Raw genomic sequence first — 17,667 nt, 5'->3', positions numbered from 1 at the left:
ATGATTTTAGGTATGAGGTATTGAGGTGGTAGGTAAGTAGGTATGATTCAAATTAATGATTCGTCCTTATAGATTGTCTTGTGCCAAAATTAGTTGTGTCCTGGCCTAGCGTTGCATGTTGTGTTGCAATTATTGATTCAAATTTAATTGAATTTATTTTAAATGAGCTTTGAATTAAAATGATTTTAAAGAGCTTGGAATAAAAATGAATTATTTTCAATTAAGTATAACTCAAATTGTATCCTATACGTTGTTTGCTGCTTGTAAGTAATTGGTCTAGAAGTAAGCTAGGACTGTATCTCACAAGTTTGTGAACCAATTCTCATTAAGAGCACTTTGATCGGGTGAGGATTTTCTTACCCATCCCTATCAGTTTCCTTACTCCACTCATGTTGACTTGAGCGAGATTTTGGTTCAAATATTCAATAATTTATTTTCTCTTTACTTGCCCAGAAAAAAGTACTTCATATTATGTATTCATTTAATATTGTTACTGTAATAAGAAAATTTTATCAATTTGATTGAACTCAAACCATTTTAAAATATGAAACACATAGACTAGGACTCAAAAATCATGGACCAAGTACAATGAGATGACTACGTGAGCATACTTGATGAAAATGATGTGAAAAAGTCATCTAGCTTTTGACTTTGTGGTCACTTAGTTCAAGCTCCATGATTTATTATAATATTTTCTAATAGTATAAAAGAGTGAAGTTACATAAGTTTAGTTTGAACAACCTTTATTTGCATAATAATCTACACCTTGTTGAAATATTTTGATTCAACTTACACATTGCTACAAGTACTCCATAGGAAGGGCAAATCAAACATTATTGCTTCTCCACCACTACACCTCATATACGGAGTCATGGAACCACATGATCAAAGACTCATGCATCATAACATCCAAGTGTTGGACATGAGCGCTTGGCATACATGCATAGAAAATAGAAGACTACCAACATGCTCACCATTAACGTGTCATTGAAACTATCCTTATATATATTCCCCTTAATATTTTCTCTAATTCATTGCCTTTAATCTACCATGGCTTTTACCACCACTAATAATAATGCACTTCTCTTTTGGGTACCTCTATGCCTTCTTGTTTTCCTTATTTCTCCCTCCTTAGCTCAGCTACCACTGCTTCAAAGGCAGCCGCAACAACCAAGGGGCCAGCAATGGCAACATGACTGCGACATCCAGCAGCTGCAAGCGGCTGAGCCAACTCACCGTCTCAGGGCTGAGGCTGGGGTGATCGAGGTTTGGGAATCGAACAGTGAGCAGTTCCGCTGTGCTGGGGTGGCGGCAGTCCGTTATGTTATTGAGCCTAAAGGCCTTCTCTTGCCTTCCTACACCAATGCTCCTTATGTCACCTACGTAACACAAGGTGCACTATTTAATAAACGTTTACGTGTCCTGTTACATAATATGGAGTACTAATTTTCTTAAGCATATAAAATAAACTACAGGGTTGTACCAAAATCAGCATATAGATTGATATTTTAAGCTATTATACATTATTATGTGACAATTATAACATAAGTTTTTTTTTTGATACTTTATATTGGTGCAGGGAGGGGTATACAAGGAGTTATAGTCCCAGGGTGCCCTGAGACCTTCGAGTCACCACGAGGCAGTGGTTCGGATACAACTCGAGAAGGACAACGTGATCAACACCAGAAGGTTTTCCGAGTTCAGGAAGGTGACGTGATAGGATCACCTGCCGGTGTCGTTCAATGGACTTACAATGATGGGGATGCCCCTATTGTTAGTGTCACCTTGCTCGACCTTAGCAATCCTAATAACCAGCTTGATCTCAATTTTAGGGTATGTCTTAAGATAAGCCTCATAAACCATAGGCTATCACTATTTTCTCTAAATTGTCACGACTTTTTTATTTGTCATCTTAAAATAATATATGTGACTATTAATTTCGGACAGAGTGAGTATCCGCTCTAATTAAAATAAAATGTGAATAGAGTACGTGCAAATTAATATTATTAGTGGTGAATGAATTTCGAATTACTTATAGTGTTGCTAATGCATCTCAATTTTCATTCATACAGAGTTTCTACCTAGCTGGAGATCCCCAAGGTGGCCAGGAGCGAAGACCTAAAGAAGTTGCAGGGAAAAACATCTTCAATGGCTTCGACGATGAGATGTTAGCTGATGCTTTTAATGTAGACACCGAGACAATAAGGAGCATGAAGGCTGAGAACGATGAGAGGGGCAGCATTATTCGAGTCGAACGTGATCTCGAGATATTAAGCCCTGAATGGGATGACACAGAAGAGGAGAGAACAAGGAGACTAAATGGCTTGGAACAAACCTTATGCTCCTTAATCTTTAAACAAAACATCGATCGACCTTCGCTTGCTGATGTTTTTACCAAGCATGGTGGTCGTATTAACACCCTTAATGGCCACAAACTTCCCCTCTTGCAATATCTACAACTCAGTGTTGAGAGGGGAGTGCTCTACAAGGTAAAACGTCTGTATAAATTGTACTCCGCTCTGTTTCTTTTTGTTGCTCTTAGCTTGTTTGAAATCTTTAATTTATAAATTTCAATGAAAATGGAATTTAAATTAATAAGTGCTCAATGAATGTATATATATGAAAAAAAAATACGCATCTTTTTGATAAAATGTGTACATAGGGAAAAAAAAAAGTTGTGTGATTTTTCAATGCGTATTAGTTCTTTATAATACGTTTAAATTAAATTTAATGAAATTTATATAATATATTTGTTTCTGAAAGTTCGACTCACTTACTATTTATGGGGTCAAAATAAAATAACTTTGACCACATTTAATGACTTAAACAATATAAATAAATTAGCATATGGGATCTTAATAGATTCCCCTTATTAAATTTTTTTCAAATATCAACTTTTTATAATTTTCACTTATATGTAGCCGAATATATTCATGGTCAAAGATATTCATTGGAGACCGCGCAAATTAAATACAAAGTGAGTCGAACTTTCAAAAATGGAGGGAGTATAATAAAAAAATGTACATAGGAAAACATGCAAGGAAACAAAACGTAATTTAAACAACTTTTTGACATGATCATAAATTCATAATACTGCTTGTGTACTATGTGTAGTTATTTGAACAATTATTAGAGGAAATTTAACTTTTTCAATATTATTCTATGTAGAATGCACTGATGACACCCCACTGGAACATAAATGCCCACAGCATAATCTACATAACAAGGGGTACGGGTTGGATCCAAGTAGCCCGAGAAAATGGGCGGTTAGTATTTGATGACCGAGTCCAAGAAGGGCAGCTCTTGGTAGTCCCACAGAACTTTGTGGTGGTGAAGAAGGCAGAACAAGAAGGGTTAAAATGGGTGTCGTTTAAGACCAATGACAACGCGATGATTAGTCCTTTGGCCGGAAAGCTATCGGCCATCCGAGGCATGCCGGAGGAGGTGCTCATGAATTCTTATGACATGTCTAGGGATGAAGTGAGGAGGCTCAAGTATGGAAGGGAAGAGTTAAGTCTGTTTAGTCCTAGGACTAGGTCATTCTAGCTAGGGAAGTTTGTGGAATGAGTTTGTAATTTTGTGTGTAAAATTTAAGTGGGTTTCAAAGTTGTTTTTAGAATGTAATTAGTTGAATAAGAGAAAGAAACTTAACTTGCCCAATAATGTTTTTATCTCTGTTTAGGTTTGGTAAATGAGATTAATCAAATGTTTATTATAGCTCGCTCTCTTTTTTGTTTGATTTTCTTTGCACGTACATGGCCAATGTTTTGTCAAATTGTCTGGGTAACCAATGGATTGTTGATTAATATGGCCTCTACTACGCCTCTTATTGTAATATGAAGCTAAAAAGATATAGTTACAACCCAATCTAAGTAGCTAATCAGTTAATTACATAAATTGGTAACTATAGATCAGTTGTATATAAAATCACAACATACATTTTCTTCTTTCTTTATTCTAATGGTGCTTGAGATTGGTGTGAAATGGTTCTTTATTAACCCTTATCCGAACTTATTCTAACTCATTAAATTATTATTTTTTTTTGAAAAGTTAAAAAAAAAAAACTTATTTTATTAACTGTTATTTAAAACTTATATTTCATGAACTTATCTTTCCTAGCTACTAAAATAAGTGGACATGATGAGGTGAGCTCAACTGTTTCCATATAACATGATCGTAACGGACTGATTGATTTGGGATGAATACTGGAAATTAAGTAAATTGGGAGATTATATTAAGACTCGCAAGCCATTAAAAAAAAAATACACCATAATCTTATGGATATTTTGCAGGGAAATTTCAATTGCCCCTGGAAACTGCAGCTGCTCATGGCCGACATCACCAAGATTCTTGAGTCATTTACGACTTTTGACTCCCGCCGCATTTACCGTGAAGGAAATCAAGCAGCAAATTATGTTGCTTCTCTGAGATATTCTACTCCGAGCATCAAAATATCGACCCATTTATGAACAACAAGTTTTCTTATTTTTTACTTTTTGATAAATTAGGTTACGGTATTGTGAGAAGACGTTCCTAATTTTCCCTGTATTTTACTTAAAAGAAAAAAAAACAAAGGCTAGTTAACTATGACTACAAGTCTACCAGCCAAGTGCAAATAAATTAAAGTACCACGCACTCTGATAATAATATAACTTTGGCCTAGTGCTTTCGATGCTAAAATTTATTAGTGTCGTCAATGTGTCATTTTTTAACCCGATCTTGGGTTTCACCTCTATACTATTTTTATAATATAATAAGATAATTTTATTGATTAATAGTCGTCTTGCATCAATGCATCCATGATAAACATCAACTAATTACGCTGATACAATGAGGCTAAGAGGGTCCCTTCAAAAAAAAAAAAAAACAAATGAGGCTAAGAGGGCAATCTAAAAGACAATTCGAATGTCGTCTCTTAATTAGTTTATAAATATCCATAATCCCTAGACTAATTGAGCTGATTATTAATTATTGATTAAGAATGTACAACTAGTATCTTAGTGATATATGCATTGCCATTTGCCAGCAATTTATCAAATAGAGTACATGACATGGCTACAAAGTATACAAATGTGGCAACAAGTAGTAGTATGCTTCATCACTTCATCAGTAAAGTTGAGGCCTTGTTTCATCCGCCAAATTGTGTCGACATTCACTAGTATTATTAATCATTTGTCACTAGTGTTTCCTAGACTCCAAATTACACCGCGGCAAATTTTCGCATATATCATCACTCATCATGCATACAAATAGTTTTTACAAGATGGTATACACGATCTCAAATCCTGGTTACCCCACTTAATACTTTAACAAGTCTTGTGCATCCATATACGAGTACTTCTTATCATCAGTTTCTATCACATTATTATTATGTATACAAAGTAATTAATACTATTGATACATTTCTTAATTCTTACGAAATTCATCAAATTGCAAAATATATATACACCATCCATGTTTTCTTAGGAGATATACAGTCTAACTATACACGACTATAACCTGTTTGACAAGTCTATGCCAATTTTTGTAATTAATAACTCATTTGTCCATCATCTCATCACCTTATTGAATTAGCTAATGATTCACTTGATTAACAATCAATATATACCTTAATACCCAAACTCAAAACATGAATACAACGAGCATAGAAAAACAAAACTATACCATAATTAACAATCAAACTTGCACGTAATACAACTCCAATGATTAATTGAAGCCAAATGTTAACATTCTTGCATGCACCATACTCGCCACATACCCTGAACGTGAACCACAACAATTACGTGTTCACACTCAAACATCAAACATCCTCATTTTCATGCACCACTTGTTCAACGTGTCAAACCTTGTTCATTTTAGCCTCAACTATAAATACCAACAACATACACCCTCTTTCTTAAACTACTTAACTTAGCTAATACGCTCTCACTTCCCACTCTTTTCACAATGTCTAGAGTATTTCTTCTTCCTCTTGCTCTAACCCTACTCATACTCTCTCCTACTTCCTTGGCTCAATTGGGGTTCCAACTAGGCCAGTCTCCCTTCTTGCCTTCCGGCCAGTCGTCGCCCCAACACAGCCGGTTGCAGCGTGGCCAGCAGGCTCTCAATGATTGCCAAATCAACCAGCTTAGCGCTAATGAGCCATCTATCCGAATCCAAGCCGAGGCCGGTATCACTGAGGTATGGGACCCTAAGGAGCAACAGGAGTTCCAGTGTGCTGGTGTCACCGTGATTCGCCGTGAGATTGAGCCTAAGGGTCTTCTCTTGCCTCATTACAATAATGCACCTTCCATCTCCTATGTTATTCGAGGTACTACTTGACTAATATACTTTCAAATATCGATATTTTTATACGAGTATATATATTTTATACTAATATGTAATTAATAAGATATTAATGGTTATGAACGTATTATGCAGGCAGAGGATTATTGGGGCTTAGCAGCCTAGGTTGCGCTGACACCTACGAATCAGGCTCCCCCGAATTTTTTTCGGAGGAGTCTAGGAGGTCAGAGCGTTTCGAGGAGTCTAGAAGGTCCGAGCGTGGGTCCGAGGAAATGAGAGACCAGCACCAGAAGGTTAGACGATTCCACAAGGGTCACGTCATCGGTCTACCAGCCGGTGTGTCAAAATGGGTCTACAACGATGGAGAGGACCGTCTTACCATTGTCACACTGTATGACACTAACAACTTCCAAAACCAACTCGATGACAATTTGAGGGTGAGCTCCCTTTATAACATTCTTAAAACATTATTTGCATCAAAAAAACATTCTCAAAACATTATACTGTACAAAACTACACTAGAATAATATGATTTTTTAATTTTTTGCTCTAATCTTCACACAATTTTAATCATTTAATTTATTTTGATCGTCTAGTACAATCTTATAAGTAATTATACACATATTTCACAATATATTTATCTGGTGTTTTAAATTAAACAACAAATATTAAATAAATAAAAAATATCTTCTGGTGCATGCCCCATGCACCCCAGGTATATAAATTCTTTTAGGTATATATAAATTTTTTTTTGGAGTATACGAGAATATTTACATATTTTTTAATCGTACAAATCTAATTATAATCTAATAACTAAGCTAATTGCATGCATGACTATATGTAGACATTACTAATTTGTTTGAATGATGAGCAGAGCTTCTTCCTAGCCGGAAACCCACAGGGAAGAGGAGGAGACCAATCAGGACGACAGCACGAGTCATCTCGCCGTCACACAAGAGGAGGCCAGGAAGAAATGGGCCAGAACATCCTAAGCGGCTTCGACAAACAGCTCCTAGCAGATGCCTTCGAAGTAGAAAGTGACACAATCAGCAAGATCCAAGGCGAAAATGACGACAGAGGTGCAATCATCCGTGTTGAGAGCGGAGAGCTCGAGATGTTGATCCCTGAATGGGACCAGGAGGAGCAAAGATCAGAGAGACACCACCGTGGAGGAGGAAGCGAACGGTCCGAGGAAGAGGAAAGGTCAGAGAGACACCACCGTGGAGGACGAGGACGACAAAGCGAAAGTAGTCGCCCTCACAATGGCATTGAACAAACTCTTTGCAGTGCTAGGCTTAGTGTGAACATCGACAACCCTGAAAGGGCTGACGTGTTTAACCCTCAGGGCGGCCGCTTGACCAACATCAACAGTAACAAACTTCCCATCCTTAACTACCTCCGCCTTAGTGCTGAGAAAGTTAACCTCTACAAGGTACGTAACTAGTTTATATATGATCGATCGATAACATTCTTGTATCATTTACACCCTCTTACACTTTTCTCGACCTTCATATAGTAGACTATATGGAGAGGGGTACATGAGAGGGTGTAATTTTACACCCGAATGCAGAATAGAAATTTAGTGATAAGTTTCATCTATTTTTATCCCCCTAATTTTAACTTGTAAGTACTCCATAGCTTATATATAGGTACTTATATATGAGGCCGTCCCACTTACTCAACATGAGAAATAAAATTTGTTTTTTAAGAGGTTAAATTTGTAAAATTACATGTAAAACCGCTACTTTAAGTATCGTGAAGTAGCTGTTTTGCCGATAAATAGTTAAAAAAAATGTTTTTATTTACGTTTTTGTCATGAGAAACATATCCTTATATATAGACATATACTCACTAGTAATCTAATATAATTGTGTTACAAAAATTGACCTTTTGTTTTTTAAAAAAATATATTGTATGTGTTAATTTGTGAATTTACTGATGCATTTATGTGTGTATTTTTAACCTAATACAGAATGCTATAATGACACCAAACTGGAAGATAAACGCACACAGCATTGTCTACTTCACAAAGGGAAGTGGCCGTGTCCAAATCGCAAACCACGAAGGGGAGCTAGTCTTCGACGACATGGTGCAAGAAGGCCAACTCGTAGTAGTACCACAAAACTTTGTAGTCCTAAAGAGAGCAGGACAAGATGGACTTGAATGGGTTGCACTCTTGACCAACGACAACGCCATGAGCAGCCCACTAGCAGGCCGGATCTCGGCCATTCGAGGCATGCCCATCGAGGTTGTCATGAACTCGTACAAATTGTCAAGGGAGGAGGCACAAAGGCTCAAGTATGGAAGGCAGGAATTGAGTGTGTTTAGCCCTTCAAAGAGGTCTGAAAGGAGGGGAGATGAGTATGCCATTGTGTAAGAGTATGAGTGTTGACTAATGAAGTTTTTGGGAGAGAATAAAGTAAAGTGGTGGAAAAGCTAGTTAGCTAGTTATAATGGGTTTTGTTTGTTGTATCGTAGGCTTTTGTATGGTTTTTTAGGTGTAAAGTTCTATGATAATAATATGGCCACCTTTACTTTGGTTACACTTATGAATATTGTTGTATCAAAGCGCGTTTGCAGTTTCCAGGAATCGTACCTACGACCTCACGAATCTCTAATTATCAGCTTAAGAATCTAAGACAGCATGCTAATTGCAATAATAAGTCAATTTTTGAAGATAAAGTTTATTGCATACCGCTTAAAGCTAATTCTATCAGTGTAACCAAGCTACTGTAATAATTAAATTTTTTTTGGTATATTTAAAATGTTCATAATCATACGCCTTTTTCGTTTTAATTTGGTATAAAATATTCATAATCATACGCCTTCTCCATTTTAAATTAACTGTTACACTTGACTTTTTAACCTCAAATCTTATAAACTTTGACCTAATTCTATAACTAACATATAAGGAAATTAAAACTATTTTCAAACTTAATTTTTTAACACAACGACGACACATGTACACTTGATTTATACTTTATAGAATATGAACCTTGTATACTATTATCAATTATTTTGAAATTGAGGGAGTAATCATCAATTATTAGAGCGGAGAACAGTTGGGCATGGATACGGAGTATAATTTTTCCAAGTTAATTGCCTTACTATTAGCGGGTGAGGTGTAAAGGATGCATGCATGTTTTTGGAAAGTGATAATGCTACCTTTTGGTTTTTGAAGAGAAGCAGCCAAGCTAAGCTAAGTAAGTACGGACTATGGAGTAATAGTCTTTGTACAATAAGTGACATGAAATAATATTTTGCTTGGTTGGCCATTAAAAGTGCTAATTTAACCACGTTTATATGTGGTCAGGGTACAAAATTAAAGTATACATATAATGTCTTGCTTTAATGCATATGGCCTGCCCACACATTCGAAGTTATGGCGTGATTTCCAGGTCGGATTAAAGAAAAGTAGAGACTGTTTGCAATCAATATCAAATCAAGATTTTTTCTAGGGTGACAAAATACTTTATTTTTTAGGCAAACCAGTTTAACAAAAGTTTTTCCCTTGCAATAGACATATGCTGATTAAGAGTCCACTGCAACTTTTCGGATAATGGAAACGAAATGGAAAGGTAACAAATAAGAGGAGGAAAAGAATCATTTAACTATTACATTTTCATTTGTTTGGTTTAACCATGGAAATGAATCGGTTTAGTTTTACTCCCTTTGTTTGTGTTTGAGAACAAAGGGTAAGGGTATTTGTTACCCTAAGTTTTTGAGATGCAACAAATGAGAGATAACCATTACCCTCAGGTAATAATAATTGTTACCAAACATTCTAGCCAAACATTCAATAATGGTATCGATTTAATCATCCATTTCCAATTCAAAAATACACTTACTAAAGATGCTCTTAATCTTTTATTATTGTCGAGGAGGAAGAAGAGCTTCGATGTATACTACTACTAATAATGTGGGACAGATAACTCCCCACTAGTCCATTACCACAATCACTTAACAAATGCAAAACTAGTAACTAAAAATAAGGAAGTATTATCTTCCACAAACAATCATAATTTGGATCACTACGTACGTACATTCAACAATTTAGTCATGTGACATAAACCTCATCACGACATACAAATAACTCAAAAATTTGTTTGGTAACACACTATATACTAAAAATCAAGCAAGGCTTGGTCCAGTGGTAAAGGTTTATCACCTCATAATCAAAAGGTTGTGGGATCAAACTCCATTAAAGGCAATTTGGGGTGGGGATTCCCTTTCCCTTCCTCCCTCCCAAATTGTCTAGCCCGCTAACTTGGGTCAGGTTGTACTTGTGAGAGGTTGTGGTCCGGTAGAGCCCTTCTCCTTAACGTTAAAAAATAATAATAATAAAACAACACTATATATACTGAAACCAATTATTTCGTTTTATATATTTGAATTCAGTGGCGGATACAATTAAGACCAAGGGTATGCAAGTGCATATCCTTGGTGGAAATAAAATTCATCTTCTCTTTATTAAAAAAAAAAAAATTACATATATACACCATGAGACTCTTGTATATGAGACGCGAAATACTCTGTACATATTATCATGTTACAATATGAGACTTTTTTTGAATTATGTGACTGATTTATCGTGTTTTAATGCTATCACATGTAATTTATACATTATTATAATTGTGCATATCGTGTTCTAAAATTTTGGATACGCTACTATTTGAATTGTGTTTACTCTGTGTATGTAACCCGCTATACGTTCATGACCTTCCAATCTGATCTTCTCCATTTTTTAACCCTTGAAATTCAAAAGAAACTTCGACAAATTGATAAAAGAAATCGAGGTTGATAATTGAATAATAAAAAGTGTGAAGAGCTTTAAGGGGAAAGTTGTAGCACTGAGGGTCCAGGGTTCCAATATCAAATCAAGTTGGATTGCCGAAAGTGCTGCCTATATTTCCAGGATGTGGGGTGCTTTCGCACATCCGCGCAAGTCTTTTCTGTATTTCTCCTTTACAATTTCATATCATAAAAGTGCTTAACAAGTCACAACCCATGATATACATATTCACTAGAAAACTTAATTTGAACTGGCGTGAATAGTATTTAAATGGAAATTACAGTGAAAAAAAGTAGTGGTAGTAAAGAATGAGAATGAGTAAGCTAGTGTCTCGTGATACAGTGTTTTCTACATTAAACGTTTAGATAAGTGCAAATCATATAATACAGATTCTCTAGAGAAAATCTCTGATGTGAATGAAAAAGTATAGTATATAAATAAAGTTCTCAATTATATATATAAGAAATCTGCGGAATGCTTTCTTTTATATTTAGAATATTAGAGTGTCTATTAAGAACAGAAATCGAAATTATTATATGGTCTTAAATCATTACTTTCACTTTACACAACATTAATTTTCTTTTTAAAGACAATCAATAATAACCATTAATGTTATTATGAGTGGCCGTGGGCAAAGTAATGGATCGAAAAACATGATATAATTACACTTCTCTAATTCAAGCAGATAAATTTATCTACTTTGTATTGAGTAGTAATTAACACATACATGACAAATTTAGAAATCTTTTAGAATTAGCTTTGGTGCATTACTTCATTACTTGTGGTTGATGACTCACATGTATTTTGAGCTCCAACACATAATAACATAACCTTATTTGGGAAAAATTATAATCCGATCCTATCCATAATTGAATTACAAATTATACCAATCCTAGTCAGCTTTAGCTCATACAACGACAATAACTGACTTATCTATACACTATTGTTGTCAGCTTTCTATGATTATGAGATTTATAACTAACCATAGTATTATCCATTAATCTAACATAACTATACAAATTAAAGTGGAATTACTTGCTAATTAAATAAATTGATTACAATTAAATGTTTCCTTAACTATGAATAAATTCAATCTGCTTATTCACCAAACAAAAAAGTATGATTAGTACATTTTTGTACGTAACAATAACATATCATGTCAAGTCCCCACCTCACTAACCATGTTTCTAACCCAAAATTTAAAAAATGAAAAAGATAAACCAAAAAGCAGCCAGCTTAGAAAAAACACCTTAAAATTCAAAGAAAATTTATTTTATTTTTCACAAAAAAAAAAAAAAAAAAAAAAAAAAAAAAAAAAAAAAGCAAACAGCATCTTGTACCAAATCCCAGCCTAGCAAGAACATAATACATTATATGTTGTAACAACCCAAAACTTAGGCATAAAGCCATCCTCTTAAACATTTAAAACGTCGAAACAATAAAATCATTTACGAATTGAACTACGAAACCTAACAATCGATTCAAAGATTATTCCATTCTTTCTTTCAAGTTTAAACCTATTATTGATGTCTTGCTTCTACCTCCCTAAGAAGCTAAAGCAGCTACCTTCTTCCACAAAGAAGGCTTGGAATTCCTTCACATCCTCTGTCTCCCCTAAACTCCGCAACCTCCGTAACATCAACAAGTGTAGTACCCTCCCTAGAGCCCTCACAAGAACCGCCACTCGTCTTTTCGATCTCCATCACAACAAGAAGCGCCGTCGATCTATTCCAAGGTCGCACTCGTCAGCTGGCAGAGGACGTGACTTTTATTACTACAAGGAGTATAACAACTACCAACACCATCAACCCTACGCTTCGGGGCCTAATAGCCCTGCTGCAACCGTCTATATCGATAGGCTTTTCGGGGAGTCCATGTCTTCATCATCGATGTCGAAACAAGAAGTGATTAAAAATGATGTTACAAGACATACAACAACAAAGGATGAAGCGTCAGCAAGTGGTGGTAGTACTACGGTACGAGACAGCAGCCGGGGTGGCGGCGGTGGTGGTAGTGGTGGAAAGAAGAAAAAGAAGGTAAAAAATCATACTACTAACAATAATAATAGTAATAATAATAATAATTGGAAGGAGTATATTTCGTCGATGCCTAATATAAGGGGAGTTGATGAAAGGGCTGAAGAGTTTATATCAAAGTTTCGTCAAGATATGCAAATTCAGAGAGAACAGTCTATAATTGAGTTCCAGGAGATGTTAGCTCGCAGTGCATAATTTATTGATGCAATGATATATATAGAAGTATTAATTAAATTAATATGTGCGTTAATTATTATTGCTTCATTTTTTCTTATTTATTATATTACTTGTTAAATTGAATTATTTTTAAAATGGGTTTGTGAATGTGTACAGGGAATGAAATTATTTATGGGAATGTGAATTTCAGAATTAGATAATTTATTTTTAAAATGTAGCATAAGAGTGTATGAATGAAGCTAAGGTTAATAAGTTAGTTAGGAGTGTTTGTTTGTTTTTTTTAAATGAATTTAATTATTTATTATTAATATCTTTCAAATTTCTCCATGATGAGTCATGACTGATCATGAATTATACAATATGAAAATTTCTTAGTTCCGTAATTTACAGAATCCTAGAATTCCGTCCGTTTTCTTAGTTCATGTCTATTGTTAGATTATGTAAATAATCTTGTGTATAATTATGCTTGTAATTTACTATTGTATCCTTAGCCCTAACTCTAGAATACGCTTGTATATATAATCATGTTGTTTAATCAATGAGAAAGCCACGACAAATATTCACATATTCTCTCATGGTATCACGAGTCTGGGTTTCTTTCCTGACAAACCCTAATTCTCTTCCGTTGTCCTCTCTTCTTCATCTTCCATGGCCGAATCAAGCAAGCTCCATCCCTCCACTATTGTGACGAACATCAAGACTTGTATCCCCATTACTCTTGATTATGATGGCACGCAATACAACAACTGCTCGACCCTATTCCAACTTCATTGCCGTGCGAATTTGGTTATCGATCACATCATTCCACCACCGGTGGATCCTTCGGCCAAGAAAACCGAACTCACACCTGCCGAACAAGCATTCATGCAGCGTCTTGATGACATTGTGTGACAATGGATTTATGGGACTCTCTCTAATGACCTTTTAAATTCAATTATCGATCCGGATAAAGCAATCGATATGTGGAATCGGTTGGAAAATTTCTTCCTCAACAACAAGTCTGCTAGGGCTTTGCAACTTGACGCTCAATTCACCAATACTCGGCTGGAGCAGTTTGATGGCGTCAAGGCATATTGCACTCGGCTTAAGACCCATGCTGATAGCTTGAAAAATGTCGGGGATAAAGTCTCCGATAATCGAATGGCTTTACAATTGTTAAAGAGTATCGGAAGAATACAAACCCTTTTGCACTTTCGTTCGCCATCTCAATCCTTTACCCTCCTTTGATGCCCTACATTCGATGCTTGAACTAGAGGAACAAGGTAATGCTACGGATTTGGTAACCGAATCGAGTGAAGAAGCGCACGTCTCTCAGTCTTCTTCATCCTCGCAGCACCTCAAGGGTGATTCCTCGCAAAATTCTGCTCGCGGTGGGGGATCTCAGCCGGCTCGTGGTGGCCGGAAACCCAAAGGGAAAGGCGGTGCAGGTGGTCACGACAATCAACAGGCCCAGCAGCCACCACAGCATCAGTAGTGAGGTGCACAGCAGCCCGCGGGGGGCGCAACAGTGGCAAGGGTGGATGTACCCTCCACCTTGGGGCTACTGGAATCAGGGACCTTGGGCTACACCCCCCTATCCGTGCCCTGTTCAGGGCCCAAGCCCAATCTCTTGGGGTCCAAGGCCGAACCAAGCCTCAATGCAGCAAGGGCTTCTTGGTCCTTGTCCATCTCAAGCCCATTATGTTTCGGGTCCTCCTTCGACTCCTCCTTCTTCTGCTTCAGGTTATGTGCCTACGAACATTGAGCAAGCTATGCATACTATGTCCTTAGCCGATCCGAACTACTACATGGACACTGGTGCTACATCCCACATGACACACTCTCAAGGTAACCTGTCATCGTATTCTCATTTATGCAAAAATAAAAATAATACGATTATTGTTGGTGATGGTAGTAAAGTTCCAATTTCAGGTTATGGTAAAAAATCCTTAAACCAAAACACACTTCAACTACCCCCGCCGAGTACAAGCGGGCGATGGTGCGGATGACACTACGTATGGTCAGGACGAGCAGCCCTTCTCTTCTAGTCCTCCTCCTTCTCCGCACCCTACTACCTCCATATTGCAATCATATCCCATGGCAACACGCAGAAAACACGAGATTGTCAAGCCAAATCCAAAGTACCATGACTAAGCACACCACATTTTTACCTCCATATCGCCTATTCCAAAGAACCAGGTTCATGCCTTACGTGACCATAATTGGAACCTTGCTATGCAAGAAGAATATGATGCTCTCATTGCTAATGGAATTTGGAAATTGGTTCCGAGACCGTCTAATGTCAATATTATTCGATCTTTGTGGATTTTTCGGCATAAGACTAATTCTGATGGCTCTTTTGAGAGGCATAAGGCTCGTCTTGTTGGTGATGGTAAGACACAAAGGGAAAGGATTGATTGTGATGAAACTTTTAGTCCGATCGTCAAACTGGCTGCTATTCGGGTGGTTCTTAGCATTGCTTTATCTCACTCTTGGCCAATTCATCAATTGGATGTTTAAAATGCATTTCTTCATGTCATGTCCCAAAATTAGTCAAAAACCTCACTTCTGTTAGGAAATTCACAATTGACAATAATGTTTCTATTGAGTTTGTTCCTTTTGGGTTTTCTATAACGGACTTGCAGACGGGGAGCAAATTAGTGTGAGATGTAATAGCAGTGGCGATCTTTATCCTTTCTTCACGGATCATCAAGTCATTTCAACTTCCATTTTGTCAGCTTTTGCATTTGTTTCTCCTAGTTTGTGGCATTCTCGTTTAGGTCATCCGGGAAATGCTATTCTTAGTACTTTGCGTAGTAGCAAACTTATAAAGTGTGATAAGGCTTCCAAACATGATTGTCGTTCTTGTCCTTTGGGAAAATTAATGAAATTGCCATTTTACGATTCTATATCTCACACTACTATGTCTTTTGATATTGTTCACAGTGACTTGTGGACGTCTCCTATTCTTAGTTCTCTTGGCCACAAATACTATGTTTTTTTCTTGACAATTACAGGAATCTTTTATGGACCTTTCCAATATCATCTAAATCTCAAGTCTATAATTTGTTTATTCGTGTTCGAACATATATTCGTACCTAACATGAGAGAGAAGTAAAAGCATTCCAATGTGACAATGGTCGTGAGTTTGCCAATGATCCATTTCAAAAATTCAGTGAGCAACATGGCATGAATTTTCGATTTTTGTCCTTACTCTTCTCCACAAAATGGCAAGGCCGAGAGAAAAATAAAGACGATCAATAATATTGTTCGTACTCTTCTTTGTCATGCGTCCATGCCACTTTCTTTTTGGCATCATGCTTTAGAGATGGCCACATATCTCCATAATATCTTGCCCACAAAAATTCTAGGCTATAATTCTCCGACTCAAATTCTCTATCAAAAGCATCCCGACTACTCTCATCTTAGGGTGTTCGGCTGTCTATGTTACCCTCTTTTACCTTCATCCGAAATTCACAAACTTCAACCTCAAAGTAGTCCTTGTGTTTTTCTTGGATATCCATCCAATCATCGAGGGTATGAATGCTATGATATGTCTAGTCGCAAAATAATTTAGCTAGACATGTATGGTTTGACGAGTCGGTTTTTCCTTTTTCAAAAATTCACTCCCCCGAACCTCACACTTATGATTTTTTGGGTAATGACTCGAGTATTCTTGACAGCCCCTTAGTGCGTCACCATTAAGCTCACTCTCCAGAGCACCGTGCACCTACCTCACCCACCACAAATCCAGCAAGTGCTGGTGCGGGGAAGTTAGAGCACGTAGCAACCCCATACCAAAGCCTGCCTTGCGAGGCACAGCAGCCCAGCATGCAAAGCAGTCCACTCCGCAACCAGGTTGCGGTATTTCTCCTTCCTCCGCAGCCCAATTGCGGAGTAGGCTACACAGCCCCATACTGCAGCAATCTCAATCTCGCTGCTCTCCTCATGCGCGTGTGTTTTCCCCCACTGCTCAGCAGCGTGGCATTGTGCCACCTCCTACTACCCCCGCCGAGTACAAGCGGGCGATGGTGCGGATGACACTATGTATGGTCAGGACGAGCAGCTCTTCTCTTCTAGTCCTCCTCCTTCTCCGCACCCTACTACCTCTATATTGCAATCATATCCCATGGCAACACGCAGAAAACACGAGATTGTCAAGCCAAATCCAAAGTACCATGACTAAGCACACCACATTTTTACCTCCATATCGCCTATTCCAAAGAACCAGGTTCATGCCTTACATGACCATAATTGGAACCTTGCTATGCAAGAAGAATATGATGCTCTCATTGCTAATGGAACTTGGAAATTGGTTCCGAGACCGTCTAATGTCAATATTATTCGATCTTTGTGGATTTTTCGGCATAAGACTAATTCTGATGGCTCTTTTGAGAG

At 37.0% G+C, this 17,667-nt stretch overlaps 4 protein-coding genes across 4 annotated transcripts; all 4 read left to right on the top strand.

The window, feature by feature from the left end:
• Positions 1-935: 935 nt before the first annotated feature.
• LOC110717773 (13S globulin seed storage protein 1-like) lies at positions 936-3,716 on the top strand. The gene is made up of 4 exons (XM_021896541.1): positions 936-1,393; positions 1,580-1,833; positions 2,073-2,489; positions 3,169-3,716. Exons 1-4 carry the CDS (start codon positions 1,051-1,053, stop codon positions 3,544-3,546), a joined length of 1,392 nt encoding a protein of 463 aa, XP_021752233.1. The 5' UTR covers positions 936-1,050; the 3' UTR covers positions 3,547-3,716.
• A 2,166-nt stretch (positions 3,717-5,882) lies between these two features.
• LOC110718170 (13S globulin seed storage protein 2-like) lies at positions 5,883-8,835 on the top strand. Its single transcript, XM_021896976.1, has 4 exons — positions 5,883-6,310; positions 6,421-6,722; positions 7,160-7,717; positions 8,258-8,835. Exons 1-4 carry the CDS (start codon positions 5,947-5,949, stop codon positions 8,660-8,662), a joined length of 1,629 nt encoding a protein of 542 aa, XP_021752668.1. The 5' UTR covers positions 5,883-5,946; the 3' UTR covers positions 8,663-8,835.
• Positions 8,836-11,955: 3,120 nt separating this feature from the next.
• On the top strand, positions 11,956-13,528 carry LOC110718136 (transcription initiation factor TFIID subunit 1-like). Its single transcript, XM_021896933.1, has one exon. It carries the CDS (start codon positions 12,604-12,606, stop codon positions 13,306-13,308), a length of 705 nt encoding a protein of 234 aa, XP_021752625.1. The 5' UTR covers positions 11,956-12,603; the 3' UTR covers positions 13,309-13,528.
• A 722-nt stretch (positions 13,529-14,250) lies between these two features.
• LOC110717555 lies at positions 14,251-14,764 on the top strand. Its single transcript, XM_021896288.1, has 2 exons — positions 14,251-14,452; positions 14,544-14,764. The coding sequence occupies exons 1-2, from the start codon at positions 14,251-14,253 to the stop codon at positions 14,762-14,764; spliced, it is 423 nt and encodes a 140-aa protein (XP_021751980.1).
• The last annotated feature ends 2,903 nt before the right edge of the window (positions 14,765-17,667 follow it).

Source organism: Chenopodium quinoa, unplaced genomic scaffold, assembly GCF_001683475.1.
Source record: "Chenopodium quinoa cultivar QQ74 unplaced genomic scaffold, ASM168347v1, whole genome shotgun sequence".
In the NCBI taxonomy this organism is placed as follows: Eukaryota; Viridiplantae; Streptophyta; class Magnoliopsida; order Caryophyllales; family Amaranthaceae; genus Chenopodium; species Chenopodium quinoa.
Note: the sequence above shows the minus strand (reverse complement) of the source record. Positions and strands in the feature narration are given on the sequence as shown.